The 21,328-nt window shown below is 34.8% G+C and overlaps 1 protein-coding gene across 2 annotated transcripts in view; it reads left to right on the top strand.

Annotated features, from left to right (window-relative positions):
* Positions 1 to 21,328, top strand: part of EPHA3 (EPH receptor A3) — a 359,059-nt gene that overhangs the window by 214,772 nt on the left and 122,959 nt on the right. For both annotated transcript variants that reach the window (XM_065875995.1, XM_065875996.1), the window contains exons 4-5: positions 17,861 to 18,016; positions 18,699 to 19,034. In XM_065875995.1, coding sequence (XP_065732067.1) covers positions 17,861 to 18,016; positions 18,699 to 19,034 — 492 coding nt within the window. The remainder of the gene's footprint in view (positions 1 to 17,860; positions 18,017 to 18,698; positions 19,035 to 21,328) is intronic.

Raw genomic sequence — 21,328 nt, 5'->3', positions numbered from 1 at the left:
TGCCAACTCCCTGCCATTATCCTCCCACGATGCCAAGCCTTTCACTTCGTCTGAAGCAGCAGCATTTCAGTGGCCTCCAGCTGTGTTCAGAATAGTGTTCATCTCATGGTGTTCCCTAGTGTCCCAAAGGTGTTTAATTATCAAGTTATAGTTGACACATACGAATGGAAATTCAGCAAATGAAAGAGTAACTTGTGATAAGAAACTAAAGGTGACTACAGGAATATTATCTTTGCTTTGGGGGAAACATGTTCTCCAATGTGATCATTGAACTATCTTATGTCATCTTCTAATCCTGGGAGACCAGTGCTAAATAGATAACCAAGTCTGTTTATTCTAGGATGTGAGATTTTAAATAAAACAACAATCCTGTGCACTTTTTTCTTTAAAACCATGGAGCTACATAGCAAGAGTTTTAATCCTTGTTTAAACTTAATTATATGCTTATTTAGAATCTTGATTAGCAAAAATTAATTATTAGGTTACCAGCAATGAATACAGAGATACAACATCACAGAAAGTATTTGAAAGTCTTCTACAACTTCTGAAAAATCATCAATGGAATATTCAAATATGGTATTATTGACTAAAATTACTTTATTCACGTGGTAAGTAACAACCTATCTCAATGAATTTACTATAAATTCCTCTGTAAAGTAAAATTGAAAAGAAATTCCTCAAGCAGAATCAGGATCATCCTAGCTATTGAAAAGTCAATTTTGTGCCAATAATAATTGATAGAGGAAGGAATGATGGATAATATAAATTTAGGGAAGGGTACTTGTTTTGTTTCTGTTTCTCCATGGGGAAGTTCACACCACTGGCTTGGCATATTAGACTGCTCCCAGAGTTCAATATAGGAACATGTATGTAGAATAAAATATTATCAAAAGCACATGCATTCCAGGTTAAATTGACCCAGGATAAATTTGTTATTTGCTCTTAAAGTTCTATGCCATGAGCACAATGGAAGCACCACATGAGATGGAGGAAGACCTGGTATCAATTCCATCTACAATCACCAGTGAGGTCTGAGACCCACCATGGGGTCTGGTACAAATTCCCTCAACGTAAGACAGCACCCAGCTAGGTAGGGCTGGTCAGGACTAGAGCACAGGTCTGTTACCTCCCAAACTTGAACTGTTCTTTCTTCTACATGAAAGGATAGAGTTGAATAAGGAAGCTGTGCTTATAGTTCAAGCTATTGATAAAATAATAGTAAGTTAAAATATGTAAATATTAAGATAAAATAAGTTAAAATATTTATGCTCTAAGGAAATGTTCTGAAACTACTTCAATAAATAAGCACTCCCTTTAAATTTCTGTTAGTCTGTTAGAAGACCTGCAACATTCTACTCATTTATTAATTGCTTGTGATTCTGAGGAATGCTTAATTTATTACCAAGTATGAATAAACGGTAAGGAGTATCAAAGAGCCTTGTAAATCAGCTTGGACAAAGGAGCAGGTTTAGAAGTATATATAAAATTGAATCCCTAAATATTCAATTAATAAATACCATAAGAGAAATAGACTCCGTGCTGTGCTACTTTTGCAAAAATCAAAAGGATGAGAAAGAGTTAAAATAGCATTCTATAAATGATATTAGGCTTCCTGAAGGAATATAATTTATAAGGCTGAGCTGCTGCTCCTAGCGCTATGATATTTAGATGTATAAATGTGTTGGCTTCTGTTAATTTAGATCTATAGTATCTTATGCAGGGTGGAGCTGAAGTATCTTATTTCTGAGGTTTCACTTGCCATAGGGTAAGTCTAGAATTTTGGTAGAATTATATAAATTCTGGCATAAACTATTCAAATGAATCTGCTTCATTGGAAAAGTCCATTTGGGGAAAACAAAACACAGTGACTGCACACAAAAAAGTATATACTCAGGAGAGTTTCCTATTTGGCACCAAGGAATTATTCAAGTATCCATTGGGTCTTTGGAAATAATTCTGTGATCACCTAAAAGAGCCTGCCAATTATTGCCATATGTGCATGTGGTTTTCACAATCTGGACACTTATCCCCTAGGATTTGGACTAATAGCTCTAGCCTTTTACTTCTCATTAACTGTCAGAAAAGCTATCAGACAGAGGAGACATTGGTCAGTGCCAACATGATACAGATTTGGACAAGCGGCTGAAAGTTGAAAGGATCATATCACCTTAGTCTGTACTTAAGAAGAAATAAGTCTCAGGAAAACTAAAGAGTTTCAAAGTCAGATATGTTTTGAAACTCAGTAAAAGAGGCTCTTTCAAGAAGCGAGGAGAAGATGTGGAGGCAAGTCGGCCAAATTTGTTAAGTGTTTGCTAGTACGTATGGCAGCCAGAAAATAAAAATAAAGAATTGGCAGTACTGGGGGTGGAAAGAGTGAATCTATATAAAGAAGCAAAGAGGCTTTGAGCTATAAAGTCAGAGGTAATTGTTTCAATTACCCCTAAGGAGACCCATTCAGCACCTTCCACCAGTAAATACAAGGGTTACAGAGAAAGTGAAGGCATTAGTCATGTGTGATGGGATGGACTGGTGTATCAACCAGGAACCAAGGGCAAAACATTGTTCTGGTTTGTCTGTGTTGAATAAAAAGTTGTATAGACATAATACATCTATGGAAATCTCCAGGGTCACAAAGAGATCATTGGAAGTATTGGGAACAGTGAAGGACTAGCCAAACATTTATCAATAATTTACTTTGACAAGAAGGTGCTGTGTTGTGATATATTTTTGTGAATCCTCTGGAAAATTATAATTTTAACAGAGAAGGATATTGCAGTAATATTTCAAGGAGAAATGAATGCCTAATATATTTCCAAAAGTAGAAAATTTAAGAAAAGGAAGATGAGATTTAATATTGTTAAAGTATAATGACAAATCTATTGATTTTTGTCATAGATTTTAGAAATGTTTGTATACACTATGTAAATATTTAATTACTTTTATGAATATATAGTAATTCTAATTCCTAACATGTATTTGAAACATTATAGTCTCATTCAATTCTTATGAAATCCTGGTAGGTCTCCTTTACTATCCCTATATTATGGACATAGAGAAACTGAGAAATGAAGAGGCTTTGTAACTTGTTCAGCTGCATAGTCTGGAAGTGGCAGAGTTAAGATTTGAACCTGAGAAGTGTGCACATGTGCTCTTAATTACAATATGAACATTAAAATAATATCTTAGCATTAATGTTGCATTTTAAAGTGTTGCTCCAGTAGTCATGATATATTTTTGATGATCTGCTCATAATATTTTTTCCTTATCTGCTTTGTGATAAATAATGTGTATTAGCAAAAATCAGGCAAATGTTGAGTTCATGAACACAGATTTTCTGTTTGGGAAGCCAAGTATCTATTCATGAGCAAATCAAAATCAATATTCTGGTTTAATTACTACCATGTTGTAAGTGGAAAAATCACCCAACTTAGTAAAGACACTTTGTTTTTTCTAATATATCTGTAACATGGAAGATTTCTCCAGCAATATTTTATTGTACTCTTTTTACATAAAAAAGCCATATATTGCTTGATTATGTTGGCTCCTCTCAAAACCCATATTCTTGATAACCAACTTCATCTGGTGTCATTAAATGAAAGCCTATAGGACAAAGAAAACTAAATGCAGCATTTTCCTTAACATGAAAATATTGGAATCAGTTTCTTTGCAGTACAAATAATATAAGTACCACACAATTTAGTACAGAAAATGCTTACTTGGCATTTCCAATTGCCTAACACAATGAAATATACCCCCAATTAAACTATTGTGTCCTTACCTATATATATCCATTCATTCCATCCTCAGGAAATAGGGATAGCACCCAAAAACTCAAACAAGAAACTTAGATGTCAGTCCTTATGCTTTCTTCTACCTTATGCTCGGCATCTGCGCTCTTTCCAAGAGCTATCAACATTACCTACATAATGTCTCTCAAATGAATTCATGTCTTTCTATGCCCATAACTATTTTTCTATCTTCTATGCCCATAACTATTTTTCTATCTATGTCATATCTTCTCTAATCTGAATTATTTCGGTAGCATCTTGTCTGCCCCATTCTTGACTCAGTTCGATGCGTTTTCGCCAAAGGAGCAAGAATGAGCTGTTTGAAATGTAAATCTGACTGTGGTGTACCTTAGCGTAAAACCTTTCAACGACCTCCCGCACCACTTACTGTGTAAAAACAAGCCCTTAATATAACCCTGAAGGCACTGCATGGCCTGATTGGTCTGCTTGCCTCCCCAGGCTGATTTGAGACCCAAGTATCCTCTCAGTTTCAGCTATACTCTCTTTTTTCTTTCACTTTCATAAACTATTAAAACTCCTTCCTGCCTCTAGGCTTTCACCCTAGAATGCTCTGCCTTCCACTTTTTGCTTCTGTCTTTTACATAACACATACATCCTTTAGTGCTTTGTACATATCACAGAAGATGATAGATTTCACTTTTAAGGTTAGATGGTGTACATATTGTAATCATTATTGTTACTCAATTGGAAATTCACGTACACCTTTTCTCTTCTAGGTTAAAATGTTCATTCAGGAAATTAAGTTTCTTTAGTAAATAGACCTCATATGTTTTTTTTTATCCTGGAGATAGTTGCTTAAATGTAATTGAAGAATTTCTTTAAAAGAAATGTTTAGGAGAAACTGGAGAGATGCCTAGTCTTCTTTATTTCTAGTTTTAAAATATGATTTATGATTTATCATTAATCATATATATAAGATTTTATATTATGTATATCTTACATATATTATATATTCTGCATTTAGCACCTAATGGAACACATACATATATATTTTTTAATTGTCTTGTCTTCTTCCTACATTTGCATTATGGAACTTCATGATTGAGTCATTGCATGAGACTGATTCTTTAAAGGGAAATTTGGTCTACTAAGATGTTTAGGATTGGTTAAACCTAGTAATTGGGCATGGGAAATATTATAATGGGACACTGCTATGGAGAGAAGGAGAAAGCTTCCATTATTCTCTCAAAATTTACTGCATTTGTTGGTCACTTTTCATGAGCCAAGCATTCTAGGTGCTCATTATCTTAGCTGTCACACCACAGTAATATAATAGGAGTTGAGTTTTAAAGGGTAAAATGTTTTTTATACATGTGTTTTATAAAAACAGGGTCAAACCTTCAGCATGTAGTTTATATGTAGGTCTAGTAACTCTATTGCCTTGCGAGATATATCACTTGTCAACTGAGTTAAGCACAGTTTTGAGAAAAGGATTTCAGGTAGTGGCAATTTTCTCAGTCCTATAAGTGCACACATGGTTAAATGTGAAGGCAATCAAAAATGAGAACTGGACTATGAGTTTGGATTATTTCAGATATTACTGAACATGAAATTAAATTTATGTAGTCACACAGTTTATTCTCCTTTTTTTAGATATAGCTTCCTACTATATTATCATCAAATAAATTGAAAGTACTGTGAACCAAGATTCCTCAGAAGGAAAATTGTATGGATCCCGAGGTTATAAGTTATGTTAAGGCATTTTAAATGTGCTATTTTCTGGTCCTAATTAATAAAAAATTTATTGGTTTTAAAATCAGTTGTTACTTAGTTGTGCTGAATATATAATCAGAGTGACAAGTACAGATTGGGGAGAGTGCTAAGGCCTTTTCTAGGCATCTTTTCTTTTTTTAATTTTTATTTATTGAAGTATAGTTAATTTACATGTTGTGTTAATTTCAAGTGTACAGTAAAGTAGTTCAGTTATACATATATATATGTGTTCTTTTTCAGATTCTTTTCCATTATAGATTATTACAAGATAGTAGGTCCTAACAAGGATTTACTTTTTAACCTATTTTTTATACAGTAGTCTGTATATGTCAATCCCAAACTCCTAATTTAATCTCTCCCCACCACCCCAGCTATCCCCTTTCTATTTCTGTTTTGTCAATAAGTTCATTTGTGTCATTTTTTTTTAGATTCCACATGTAAGTGATATCATGTGATATTTGTCTTTTTCTGTCTGATCTAAGCACCTCTTCTGAAGTGCATCAAATCTCCCCCAGTCTTGGGAAAGTTGCTATTTTGTTTAACTCTTGTTAGTATCCTAAGTATTTACTCTTCAGTAGATACTTTGAAGAACTCCAAATACAATGTAATTTTTTAGTGAAAAACACCTATATGATATATAAAGTTGAATACTGTATTTTCCTAGGCTACTTGAGAATTCTTTATGTCTAACAGACTAATAAATTACACCGTAAAGTGAAATGGCATTAGCCCTTTTTGTTTTTGATTAGAAACTGTTTATGGTATGCTTTTCCCCCACTACAAAATAAAGTTCCTTGTTTCAGCTGGTAACAAAGAGAAAGTAGAAAATCCAATCTATGATAAGCAGGCAGATTCCCCTGCACAGAAATCTAGCTCACAAATACCTTTCGAACAGACCTACAACAGTTAAGCATTTTCTGTTCATTATGAATAGAATTTCCTTCCATCAGAGCCATTCATCTTGCTAGACGTAGGCTTGAGATATTGTTGAAAAAAATTACTATTGGCAAATGGTTACTGCAAGAAAATGAGGTAATCTATTTTCCTTGTGCCAGTAAGATCTGTCTAATATTTTTATAGTCATACTATATAAATTTGTTACATTAATTTTAGGGTGATGGATCCATTGTCAGTTCTTTATTAGTTATCACTTTTAAGTTTTACATAATGAGAAGACAATGGAAACAGAAACACATACATATCTGTGTCTAGCAATCCCTCAGACTTGGGTATAATTTCTGGTTACAACATTTAAAATAGTGGGGTAAGCAGCTAATGCACTTAATATCATTAAACTTCAATCATCTCCTCAGGAAAAACAGAAAATACCTGTCTCACATGGTTTTTGTAAGTACAGAGATGAAACAGAAGTGTAGTGCTTGACATGGAGGGGATTTTCAGTAAATGATATTTATTATATTACAAAGAGGTGAGGTGTTCTCTTCAGGTAGCTAGATCTGGGGAAGGTGATGCAAGCAGGTAATGCAATCTGCCTGGCTTTTCAAAGGCTGCTGGGATAAGATATGACTCAATGCCCAATTTCCTTCCCAATCCCTCACCTCTCTAGCCTCGTGTACAAGATCTAAACCCCTAACTCTGCAGAATATAAGAAGACAAACAGTTATCTTGAATGAATTTCCAAAGTCAGTTAACAAAATCTTAAACAGTTATTCCAGAGAGTGGGTGGAATGTAATGATCTCTGCCCTGAAGAAACACTTACAGAATGCACACAGCGGTCTAAATTAGAGAAACACACACACCTGCTGCAGACAAGACACACACACACTACTTGTGGCTATTTTAGCACACACAAAGACACACCCATTCTTTTTTCCCTCCCACTCCTTCCTCTCTCTGTCCTTCCATCCTGCCTCTCTCTCTCCCTCTCTCTCCTATCCACTACTTCAAGGATAGCAACACTGAGCACAGCTTACCAAATCTGAAGTTATCTGAGATGACCAGAGTGAATGAAAGCAGCAGACATCTTCCTGCAGTTGTTTTTACTCCTTATGTTCCAAACTCTTGTGTCCCAGTTATTTGTATTAAGTGGTATATATTTGCCAACTGTAAGCAATGCATTTTAATATTGCCTCTATATTTTCTCCCATTCTTTCTGCCCTTTAATTCTCTCCTCCTCTCAGATGGATTTAACCTTTTTAGTCTTTTTGTTGCAATGCATCTGTCTTCCAAGTTGAATGTAATGTTCGAGGATAATAGTCATAACTATGAAAAAAATGTTCATCTCTATATTTAGAAATTAACCATTTTAAGGTATTCAAGCCTGTTGCATTTTATTTTCATAACACCATTAAAGACTACTCTCTATTTCTGTGGCAACTGCCCTTCTTGTGCAAATAGAAAAATATTTTTTCTTGAATAAGATGGAATTAATTTTAGGTGAAATTCAAATTTATAAACATACTGTTCTACACAATTATGAATGTTTGTGTCTTCCTTAATAGTTTCAAAATAAATGATTGGTTTAAGGTTTTTTGAAACACTCATTCAGCTAATGATTGTGCTGATCCAATGGGCATCTAATTTAATAGTTTTTTATTTTCCTTGTGAAATCCATTCTTACACATTTAAGGAAGTGAATTTCAGAATGCTTTGAATATGAATCCCCTTTCTATTTTGGAGCAAGTATTTCCCAAAAGCATAAAAATAAATTAAAAGAGATCCTAGAATTATATTAGCTCATTTTTTTTCTATATTACCTTATACATTGCTGTTAGCCATGAAGTAACTCAAAGCAAATATTGAATACTTTTAAATTGCAGACTTCTCCTAGTTGGTAATATTTTGTGATTATAAAGTGAATGCTCAGTGTATAAAAGGCACATTAGAGGTTTATTTTAAATCCATTTGCTTTCTAACCAGAAATTATCAAATAGTCATTTTCATAAATTTAACAATAAAAATGGAATGGAAAGGTGATAGGATTATAAGAATTGTTAAGGTATACATTTGAAAGTTGCAGAGCTATTTCCTCAGAATAGAAAGTGACATTATTTAAAAATAAACTTGCCTAAAATATAAAGCTGATTTAAATACAATAATGTCATCATTCCACAAAATTCTAGATGGCTCTCTGTTTTTTTTTAGAGAGTGGATCATTAACAATGTAGCTAAGAGAGCAAATATTTTTGCAATGTGTCTTACAGTGTTTACAGAATTCTTTTCCTCTGAGTTTTCCACATTTTATAGGTTTTCATTTAAATCCTGGATTTTTTAAATTGTGCTATTTTCTATGTAAATTTTCCCAAGTGGAGATAGAATTACTTGAGATCAAAAGTGTGAAATTCACATTAGTGGGGCTATCAACATTTGCAGTCAACCATAATTTTCCCCTATGTTGCTTTTTTAAAGAAGAGAGAGAAGAAAAATGAAACTCCTTGACCAGTATAATAGAAGCAAGAGCTAATCAAAACTGTGATGTGTGTGTGTGTGTGTGTGTGTGTAGGAAAAGAGAGTGAGAGAGAGTAATATAGATGTGTAGATTTAGGCCCCACATACAGTACACATTTAGTTTTGCACTTACGTGATATGCACCTAAAGGTCAAATTACACACACACACACACACACACACTATGTTCATTAACTATAGTGTTTTGATTCTTTTGTGTGTGTATGTGCAATCTTTATAATTCTAAGACTTTAATATTTTTAAGTTTTTCGTTAGATAAGTGATATATTAATAAGCAAAAAATATAAACAATAAAAGGATTGCATACACATTGTTTTATTCTGCTTTTTTACCATAAAATATTATGAGCATCTTTCTGAGTGAGACATAATGTGTCTCATAAATGTATGAGAATAGCATAATTTATATATGGAATTGTATGAACATAGCATAGTTTAACCACCTTTCTAATTTGAGGCATTATATTCTTTCCAATTTGCCAATATTATAAATAGCATTGTTCATATATCTTTGTACATATAAACATACAGAGGACCTGGTTGTTCTTTATGCATTCATGTACAATAGATCCTTGGAAAGAGCATCTGAAGTTTTCATGACTTGTATCTCAAACTCTAATCTGGGTGACTATGAATCTATGATGGCAATTCTATTCTCCTAAAATTGACTTATAAAGGTGAGTATTGGACTGCTGACCTCTCCAAGCTCTAGCTATATTTCCAGTGTAGTCCAGAAAATGCTAATCCATAGTAGGGCTTATTTTGACATGGAAGTGATTTACCTCCTCCAAAATCCCTTCCAAGGAATGGTTTTCTTAAACATTCCAATGCTATTCTGCTCTAAAGAAAACTTCTGGCACTATTCTCAAAAGCTTTTCCAGGCTGTCTCTCAATATATTCTGAGTATAGGTTTGGGTCCTATGCATTTTATGTTCACCACAATAATATCCCATAAAAATGATTCTCTCTTTCATTATCGGTCTCTCTCTCTCTCTCTCCCTCCCTCCCTCCCCCACCTCCCCTCCTCCCTCCCAGTTTTAGTATTTACCTGCTCATAGCATACATGTTTCTATGAATTTGTAAATTTTATTAATTGGTCTCATTCTCTGGGCATTGATAATTAAGAATAGAAAAACTCAACTAGTCCTACTCCTAAAGCACACCGTTCTTCCTTGAAAGTAGAAGACAACTGAAAAGCTGGCAAAACACAGCGTCCTTAGGACCAGGGTCTCTTTTAACATTCTCTTGGTGGTGAACATGCATTGAACATATTTCAGTGTTACTGGCACCTGTCTTGCTAAATCTGATGGAACAACAACAAATGCAATAAAGTCTTGTTACTAAGCTATCTTTGAGCCACACTAGATTGTGATTGATTCTGTTGTGTGTAATAGTATGGTGGCATTTTGCCTTAGGCCTTTTTTATTGAACAGTGAAGGAACAGAAGAAGGAAACACTTGATCACTTTGTAAATGCTGCACATTGCAGGCAGGGTTTAATGACTGAACGTAGCCACTACCAGTGTATTGAAATGCCTCTGCCTTGCCTCAAAGCATTGTACCTCTATTCAAATGGCAAAGAATAGAGTTCCTGTAAGATTGTGGAGTACAGCTCATTTTGGGAATAAACAGTTGCTTTGACCTTGTACTGGCAAATAGACCCTTTCAGGCCTGGAACTGCAAGGCCAGGAAATCATCTGTTTAGTCAGTGCTGGTTCTGGTCATTAGTTTGTGTTTATGGCTGGGAATTGATAATATAGCCCTGTGTGTATAGAGTTCAGGTCTGAATACTAAAAAGACCCTATTTACCAACAGCTTTATTTTTTAATTTAAAGTTGATTCAAATTGAAATGAGCCTTTTAACCCTTAATTAGTACCATGTTTTCTCTTAAAAGTCAACCACATTAGTCAACTGGAGACAAAATTCACTTTGCAATTGAAAAGCTGTCTACTTTCTTTCAACAGTAGCCACCATGGTTTACTAAGTGCATTTGTTTTCCTTTCACTATGGTAACTTTACCCATTCTCTGTATCAGCATAACTCAAGCCCATCAATTACATCTTAGAGGAAAAGTGTGCTATGTGCTTTGGGAATGAGGTCAAGATTCTATCTGGAAGCTTTTTTATAATTATTATTCATTGTATAGCTAGTGCTCATAATACTCCCTATTTCATACTTTTTTTCTTTATATTTTTCCAAAGCTGGTAGTTTGTTATTTTATCTCACTACTGACCCATAGTATTTAGTTCCTGTTTTACTCTTCTTTATAAATATGGAATCAGCAGATTCCCAAAATATTTCTAATTCATTTATTACAAATTGGTATTATTTTGGCTTCCTTCTCTTATTTTATTCATATTTTTAGTGTTCTCAATAGAAAATTAACATTTGGCAAGAGCTTCTTCATTTTTGTTCTACTGTGGCCCATCCTGGGGCTTTTTCAATAAGTTTTGGGGTTCGCTTAGTAAATGAACATGCATACTCTCACTAACTGGGCACTTAAAATCGAGGAACTAAAAGGTAGATTAACAAGAAAAAGACAAATAAAACCTCACTTCAGACTAACAGAAAGAAAATGTTTTGTCTTTTAAACTGTATTTTCAGTATCGTGCTAGTTTTCCTTACTGTTAAAAGAGAAAAAGAAAATCACACCTTCCTACATTTTAAAAAATTTAAAATAATAATTAATATCGATATTTTAGTTTTTTATTTATTCCTATAAGATTTCCCAGCTTTTAAACATTCTAGTCTATCTAAAATATACATAAAAGGAAGAATATAATGAAACATAGTTCTATTATGCTACTGGGTAAGATGAAAATATAATAATAGGGAATTATTTGCTTGGCGGTGAATTTATCATTCAATCCGTCCAATCATGAAATCCACATACCCTTTGAATATATACTGCTCTGATATAGAAAAACACTGAGAAGGGCAAAAACCTGTCATTTCTTGATTCAAGTATATTTCTTTTAAATCAGAAGAGAGCCTCTTTTCTTTGTCTTGTTGCCCTACGTGATTTTGTAATTTCAATGGCTTAAATCACGGATGAAAGTGAAGATGCTTTTTCTAATTTTTTCTACTTAGAAAGTTCCAGGAATCCTACAAATTTTGGTACATGAAGCATTAACCTTTTAAAGTGTCTAGGTTGAAGAGTATTAAGAGACAAGATAGTTGATAACCATCATTTGATAAATGAAGAAATTGAAATCCAGAGAGGACAATTGGTTACAAGTTAATTATTCATTTAAAAAATGTATTTCATCAACTGCTAGGTGCTGGGCAATGTGCTGGACACAGAGCATGCAAAATGAATAAGAAAAACTCGTATCTCTATATTGCTCAGGATCTAACCTGGGAACAGATAATAATAACTAAAAATGAACCTTCAGACTTATTTTAGAAGAGGAAGCCACTATCCCAACTACCTCATAAAAACTGGAAGACACCTGGTCAGTGACTTTGAGATAATACCTATTTAGTAGAAAAAACTAGATCAAAACCTACGTTTCCTCTTTCCCAGTCTAGTGGTCTTCCCGTAAGATGCTGAAAACCTTGAAGAGTTGGGATATAGAGAAGTGAAATTAGGAAATTTCTTGGTGAAGATTACTTAAAACTGTTGTGTTGCAAAGTGTCTTAGCACTTACATTCTCAAGTGAGAAGATCCATTTCTAAAATAACGGCACCATATGGAATTAATTGGTCTCCTGTTTAAAGCTAGGATTGTGAATTTTATCACTGTGACTGGACACAATAAAATGTCTAGGTCATCTTAGGAGATCAGTACATGTTTGGTTTTTGAAAGTGAATAAATGAAATCCAAACATTACATGAACAAGTCTGATTCCTAGTAAATCCATGATGATATCCAGTAGGATTTGAGGAGGTGCTACATCCCATTTTTAATGGTTAATTTAGTTTCGTGTATCATTCCTACTTTGCTTATTCAAAGCCCAGAGTTCCTGCCGCAATTAACTAGTTCAAAAATCTCCATAACAGCAAGGGGATAAAACGTCTCTGGGACCCAAAAAGGGGCAGCAGTTTGCCTCCACTTAAAAGATCTTACACTGTTTAATCACTCTTTGGTTTTACTACCCTGAGGTAGAAATCTATGAATAATTCTACCAGTGTTTGACTGACAAGAACATGTACTACTGGGTTATGGGAGGAAAGATGTAAATCAGAATTCTGTCATTTTGGCAGCAGGCTTTGAGTATGTGCATTTCCACCTTAGTTAAGTATTGCTTTCTAGCTGGCCAACACCGGGAAAGCCTTAAGTATATAGCAGAAGTTTGTTTGTTTGTTGTTTTTAAACTTAAAGCTGGATAAACCTGAATTAGTATTAATTTGTTTACCTTTCTTGCATGTTCTCTGTTCTTTGATATTCTGTAATAAGTTGACAAAGACTTCCTTTAAGTAAGAAGACACATTAACATATCCACTTTCTACTTATTACCTGGGTTTTACTTTTCGTATGCTGAACCTTCTCATTCTCTAATGTAATGCATAAGGAGAGAAATGTGCACACTGTTATATTAGCAGTTTTATATTCAAGGAAGGGAAGGAGATACTTTTAAATTACAATCATTGCTTCTGCTACCGTAAGCAAAGATAATAAAACACGAGTACTAATGCCCCGTAGAGGTAGAGTTTCAAATTTTTCCATGAGGATTTTTTTAAGAATGAAGAAGATATAACAAAAGGATAGGTATTTCAGTACAAGATGATTTATTGCAAGGGAGGGAGATTATTTATTGGTGGGAAAAAGTTTGAAGTAAATATATAAAGAACTTCCCCTTATACATTTAAAGATAGTGTTTCTTACTAGTATAATAATTTTATTAGTGAATACAAACTTTTCAGTCATATTCTCAAATTTGTTGAACAATATGAGTCGAGGATTTAGAGATTTTGTTTGTATCAAGAAAAAGAAAATTTACTTGTATGGCTCCCACATATAGTGGGGTCACCCTATTCTTAAAGTTGACAGACAACCTCTGCCCTTCCAACAAAATTTCAATTGCTCATCTGCCCATAACAATGTTACACCTCAAATAGATAGAAAATCCTGGACAATACAAGAGAACATCAGCCTTTCTGAAATGGTGCCTTAACTAGGAATAGATGAAAAAAGACTTGCATGTGTTTATTTAAATGTGTTGCATTAAATTTTTTAGATGACTATTCTTCAATGGCATACCAACAGCTTAGAATTGGTAGGAAAATGATTTGCTTTTAATGAGTGATTTACATAAAATTAAAAGCAGAAATTTTCTTGCTTATTTGGACTATGAATTTCTTTGTTATCTTGGGCATTCTGTTTGTGCTTCAATTGTTCATTTAAGAAAATTAATATCTACCTTGATTATTTCAATAGAACTGTTGTGAGATTTAATTGAGATGGTATATATATATATATTTTTGTTGTTGCTGTTGTTGTTGCGGAACGCGGGCCTCTCACCGTTGTGGCCTCTCCCGTTGCGGAGCACAGGCTCTGGATGCACAGGCTCAGCAGCCATGGCTCATGGGCCCAGCCGCTCCGCGGCATGTGGGATCTTCCCGGACCAGGTCACGAACCCGTGTCCCCTGCATCGGCAGGCGGACTCTCAACCACTGCGCCACCAGGGAAGCCCGAGATGGTATATTTGAAAGTCCTTTATAAAAAGTGTCGACCAAATTTAGGATATTACCATAGAAACTAGCATTGTACTCAGGATAGCGTTAGCATTCAATGAATATCTGTTAATTGGTGATTAAATCCTATCAGCTAGCTATCAGGTGCCAGAAGATGCAGAGTAGAGCCTATCCCTAACTGTGTGTCACGTAACATCCTGGATTTTCAGACGTAAAACACACAAACTGACCACTGGGTTTTCTTAGGATCTTTTTAGCTCCATTAAGCTATTCTATATAATTAATACATCTCAACTGAATTCTCTTTGTCTTTTTTATCATTTAGAAATGCTTTCTGCTGCAAGTAAAAGAAAACTTGACTACAGTGACTTAAACAAACAAGGTGTTACTTTTCTGACATTATAAGAAATCCTGGGCTTCCCTGGTGGCGCAGTGGTTGAGAGTCCGCCTGCCGATGCAGGGGACACGGGTTCATGCCCCGGTCTGAGAAGATCCCACATGCCGCAGAGCGGCTAGGCCCGTGAGCCATGGCCACTGAGCCTGTGCATCCAGAGCCTGTGCTCTGCAACGGGAGAGGCCACAAGAGTGAGAGACAAGTGTACCGCAAAAAAAAAAAAAAAAGGTTAAGAAATCCTGAGATTGGTGCTTGCTGGGTCAACAAGAGCAGGGTACACATCTCTCTGATTTTCTTGACCTTTAACTTAGTGTCTCCTGTAAGTCATTACGCCCATAATTAATGCAAGGTATCCCAAAGACTTTAATCAGAGTTCTGTTTGTATCTCTTTAGCCATCTCTTTGGCCATAACTTTGGCCATCCACCCCTATTTACAATGATCTGACTTAGGGAGTACTTGGCAGAATGCAGTTCTGAACAAAATCAGGATTCTATTAGCAAACAGGAAGCAGGACTGAGATATTGAGTATGTAACCAACAGTACCCACCACATTCCTCTAGTTAACAGTTTGTCTTTTCATGTTGATCTATTTGTGTATTTAATTATGCTTCTTACAGGCCAACTTGTACTGTCTTAATCTTTCTCAAATGGGAGTCCTTCTGTGTATTTCTTCCAACAGATCAATCAGAATGGAGTGCTTGCTCCATGTGGCCTGTGTTAAATTTCTGTTGCCTGCTTTCAAATTTCAAGGGCCTTTTTGGGATGGACAGAATTAGGGACATTTGTATCTTTAAGACTAACGAGGAGACTGAACAAAAGTAGATGATTGACAGATATTTATTCAACTGCATGTATATGTGCCTACCTGTCTTTTACTCTTCTCATCTCTAAGGTTATTATTTACTCATAATTAAAGTCTGGTTACTAATTCAAGTCACATTCTTAACTTCTAGGCTTAATAACTATAGCTACTTTCAATACTATCAGAAATTCTGTGCTGTGGTGCTGTAGCTAAGTGATTGTGTGACTATCTTGTCTTTAAGTATCACATAGTATAGCTGTTTATAGTATTAACAAAAAGTGATTGAGTGTTTAGTGAATACCTTTATACCTAATGTTGTAAAAACTATAAAAGCCTGAAATAAAAACACAGATAAATTTACAAGCAAACAAAATAACAAAGTACATTGGAACACTGCAACTTAATCTTTTAAAGACTCAGCAATGCCCTCTTGCAAATTTAAAGGCACTCAATAATGAGCTAAATTGAAACCAGAAGTTAAGTGCATAGTTTGTTTATACTTTATACCGTTTCCCCCTGAGGCAATATGACATGAGATATGAGTGGACCTTTCTAACCAGTGCTTAAGGACAATGTTCAGAAGTTTATAATCCTAATCCAAGTTTGGTTAGGGCAATAGAATTTATTTGACTGGCTCTCAGTATGATACCAAAAGTTGTTCAATTTAATGTAATATGGTCATTGAGCAGCCATTCTTAGTAAGAACTTGAAAACAGCAAAGACTCGATTAATGATTACTATCATTTTAAGTAATTCTAATTGTTGGTCTTGTCAATGTATTTTCCTTGGGAGTGTTATCTCCCAAGATATGTTCAGTAGGGAGATACACTATTATAGATACAGTGTGTTATCTTTTAAAATACATTTAGTGATTATAAAAGTTAAGATTTATTCACACAGGTTTTATTTGAATGCAAATAACCTGTTATTCACAATATGAAGTTGATATAAAAAAATTTTGGAATTCAGTGATAAACATAGTCTGTAGGGTCTAGTCTCTAAGTGGTTTAAGCCATCAAATCTCAATGTAGCTTTGAAGTTGAGTTTTAGAGACTTAAGAAATTATTGGCTTCCAAAGAAACTTAAAAATTTAAGATCCTGAATTCCTTCCTCAAAGGAATGTCAAGGGACTTTTGTTAGGGTTTTCACTATGATTTCAGTTCTCACAGTAGTTATGAAAATGGACCAAATAAAACAGTACAGCATTTTAAATTTTATATCAGATTAGATGAAAATACTATAATGGAGACATTTCTGTAAAAGCTGTAAATAGATAGTGAATATTAAATGGGTAGCTGAAATAATATCTGGTAACCTGTTCATTGGGCTTAAAAAAAAACATGTCATTCAGAGATACAACTGGAAAGAAAGAAGATAAGTTATTTTTAAAAGCGTTAATCTAGTAATAATTCACAAGTATATCAGTTTAAATAGAAATTATACCTCCCTGTGTATTTGAGATACAGACAAGGAAATAAATTAAGACCTTTCTTTTAGGCCATTACCAGAGAAGTTAGGAAATGACACTGTCAAGGGCAAACAAAATATCATAGCTCAGGAGAACCATGTATCAAGAATCTTAAAATATAGACAAAGCCGTGACTTCTTTCTTCAGTTGCTTGCAATTTGTGGGGATAAAGTTGTTCACACAGAAACTAATTAGAAAACAAGTGGGTACTATATTAAGTACTAACTGCAGAGACTGTACACATTGCATCATGTTTAAAAAGGGAATGGCTGCATGATGACATGGCTTTGCTTTATTTTCTCCACAAATAGTCCAATGCCAAGTAAAGCTGTGAAAACATGAGATGGAAATTTCATCACACTCTAGTGCCAAAATAATCTAAATCTTGTGGGGTTTTTTTTCCCCCTTAACATTTGGTGCAAATACAAACGTATACGTGGAGAAACTACATTGGGCCACATTATTTGCTTCTATGAATTCTGGGAGAAGGAAATAGATTTTATTCATAATGAATGCATGCCCTAGCCTCCTGAAATCTGTTTTATGTATTGTCAAGAATATATTTTCAAAATTATCACAAAATCTTAAAAGAGTCATTTTGTTTGTAGCTTGTCGACCAGGTTTCTACAAGCCTTCGGATGGTAATGTGCAGTGTGCTAAGTGCCCACCTCACAGTTCTACTCACGAAGATGGTTCAGTGAACTGCAGGTGTGAGAATAATTACTTCCGAGCAGACAAAGACCCTCCATCCATGGCTTGTACCCGTGAGTAGTTTTGCTGCAACCCATGCCTCCATGTTTGTTTTATTTCCTTTTTTCTTCTTCTTATTGTGTTTTTTTTTAAAGCATTTGGCCCATTTCCTTCTGCTCTCCATGTGCAAATTAAAAGCTTTCTCTGCTTCACTCTCCATGCTTGCCTCACCACAAATGCAACATTTATCACACAAAATGAATTAGTTTTTAAAGCACTTACTGCAACAGGACACCCAGAAGGAAAGAAAATTTTCTATATCTTGTTTTAGATCTTGCATAATTTTGACACGGTAGGGGAGGTTTAGGCATGGGATTTGTATTTTTACTTTTCTATTCCCTCTTGTTATATGTTGGTCATAGGTCATAGAGAAAAAGAACTAAGATTTATAAAACTAATACTAAAGTTTTCATAACTATTCACAAGGGCATTGAATTTAGTGGTAAATTCCTTTGTTGGACTTCGTGAATGCATCTTCAACCTGGAGTCAAAACTCCCCCACTTCGTAGCTCGGGGAGGACAGCACTCTTGAATCCATGTGTCTATAATCTCATGGATCCTCTGAGGATGAATTAAAAGTATATAATAAAGACAAGATGGTTATTTACCTCTTTCAGTTCCACTGTAAATTATCTATTTCCCTTGTAGTAGAAAACAGAAGTGAGGCTCATTAATCTTTGTTGAACTACTTTGCAGGACCTCCATCTGCACCGAGAAATGTTATATCTAATATAAATGAGACCTCGGTTATCCTGGACTGGAGTTGGCCCCTGGACACAGGAGGCCGGAAAGATGTTACCTTCAACATCATATGTAAAAAATGTGGGTGGAACGTAAAACAGTGTGAGCCATGCAGCCCAAATGTCCGCTTCCTCCCTCGACAGTATGGACTCACCAACACCACGGTGACAGTGACAGACCTCCTGGCACACACTAACTACACCTTTGAGATTGATGCCATTAATGGGGTGTCAGAGCTGAGCTCACCACCAAGACAGTTTGCTGCAGTCAGCATCACAACTAACCAGGCTGGTGAGTACCTGCTGGATGCTTCCTACTCCTGCCATCTCAGAGCCAAGTAATAATTCTCACAGAAAGAGTGGAAGAAAGGGTAGGAAAAAAAAGATTTGAAAGAGCCCCAGGTTATTCTTTTTTATTACTTTTAGACAGTTATGGTACATTAAATAGCTCAATTTAATTCTTCAAAGTGAGAATAAATCATATTTGTTAGATGATTTTAAGCTAGTTTAATCCATTGCTTCCCAATTTGAAATCTTTAAACATCTGGGGCTCTGGAGATAGTACTTATGGGGCTCCTTGCATCATTTCTGTATTTTCAAGAACTAAACAGACATTGAATCTAGCTTGGAAAAGGTTATGTACGATATTTAAAACTATAAATGTCTTTACCTTAGTTATAATTATATCAAATTTTGTGTATAGTTATTCAGTTATTTTATACTCCCCAGAAGCTCTGGGTAGTATAGCTCAGATAGTTAAAACTCTCTTATTAATTAAAATAAAAGAAAAGAAACACATTTTATTTAATAGATACAATTTGTATTTAAAAATTAAAAATATGGAATTGAGGAGAAGCTTAGTAAAAAGAGGTCTTGGTGGAAAACAGTTGGAATCACTGATCTTTAAAATTTCCAGATATAAATTTTATGGTGATTTCATCAACTGTATTTTGCACTGACAATCTTTTCCTAATTAAAAAGAAAACACTGTGTTGCCAGATTGTAAGCAAAGGGCCTTTAATATGGAATAGAAAATTTAAATAAACTTCTCACCTTTCTTTATCTTGCATCCACAACATTTCTCTTTTATTTACCGTTAGTAAATCCTGTGTTTTTCAGTCACCCCTTAAATCTTCTATTTGTTTTTCGGTTCTCTGATAATTCTTGTGATATTTTTTACTATGGTTTTTTTTACAGTGTGGTGTCCAGAATTATTCATGGGGTTTTAGTTGTGATTCTCTCAAACATATAGAAGAATTACACTTTGCAGAGTATACAGAGACATGCCAGTGATATCCCTTTGAAATAAGACAGTCATTTTTCCAAGGTGATAACTGTGATGAATGAGTAAAAAACAGTTTTCTTATCAACAAAGCTGTGCAAAATTAAGCTGATAGATATTTATTGTGCATAACTGTTGCTACAAGATATCATAATTAGGGTTACATTTCAAACAATTCAGTTCAGAGATATTATTGTATAATTTATACACAAGAAAATAAACATTGGAGCCAAAAAAGGAGAAAAGGAAGAGACAGGATGGCCCCCTGAAAATACTTCAGCTAGAACTACAGACTCCCACATTTGCTCCCAGGAGAGCTAACCTTGAGTTGGAAGTTAGAATTGAGTATAAACTCAGCTTCTTTTCTACATTTGGTTTAAATTATGGAAGTTCCTCTGCTCTCTAGCGGGACTCGCTCTTTTCTTTGAGGATGTGAATACTGGATGTCAGAAGAAAAGAGAAAGGAGAGATGACTAAATTCTATCAGCTGGAAGAGGTCTTAGAGCAGCCAAATAACTAGCCAGGAAATTCACCACTTTCTTTCTTTCACTTGGCTGACTCAGGGAGGTTAGTTAAACTACCAAGGGTGCAAAACTAATAGGTGTCATCAGGGCTAATATTCACCAAGTATGCACAAGTATGACTCTGCTGGTTAGTAAAATTTTGTACTTATTTGCATACTGGTTAGAAGCAGACAAAGTTACTTCTGAAGGTGAGTATAGAAATGCACCTGTACTGGTTAATTCCTCAAGTACCCTAGGTAGCCCCCTAAACCCAATATATCAAGCCCCCCACTTCCTTCCCCATAATCTAGCAATCAAAAGGATAAATCTTGGCATTAGAGGAGTCTCCAGACCAGTCTGTCAGGTCCCCCTTCTTCTCGTAATCCAGCAACCAAAAGGGTAAATCCTGGCACTCGAGTGGTCTCCAGATCCCTGTGTGGGAACTTTTCCAACTTGAGGGCTCCATGTCCCTAGCATGCCAGTTGACAGATATTTTGAATATAACCCCTGGCAGAGTCCATGTTTAAATGTGTCTTTCTGATTCCACATCCCTCCTTTGTTCCCACTTTTCTTCTAGTCTCCTATATTGATGAAATTCTTATAATTTTACATTGTCTCATGGTGATAGTTTATTTATGGAAAAGACAAGACTTTTTAATGAAGTGCACTGAATCATTATTTTAACCTTGCTTACTGCATCTGTAATCTCTCCCACTTAAAGCTAGATCTCAGACCAAGCAACATATGCTTTTGTTTCGCTTTAGTTAATGATATTTAAACTTTGTAGTTAATATTTAAAGA

This window comes from Phocoena phocoena, chromosome 4 (assembly GCF_963924675.1).
Source record: "Phocoena phocoena chromosome 4, mPhoPho1.1, whole genome shotgun sequence".
Lineage (NCBI taxonomy): Eukaryota > Metazoa > Chordata > Mammalia > Artiodactyla > Phocoenidae > Phocoena > Phocoena phocoena.
The sequence above is the reverse complement of the archived record's forward strand: the minus strand, read 5'-3'. Positions and strand labels throughout refer to the sequence as shown.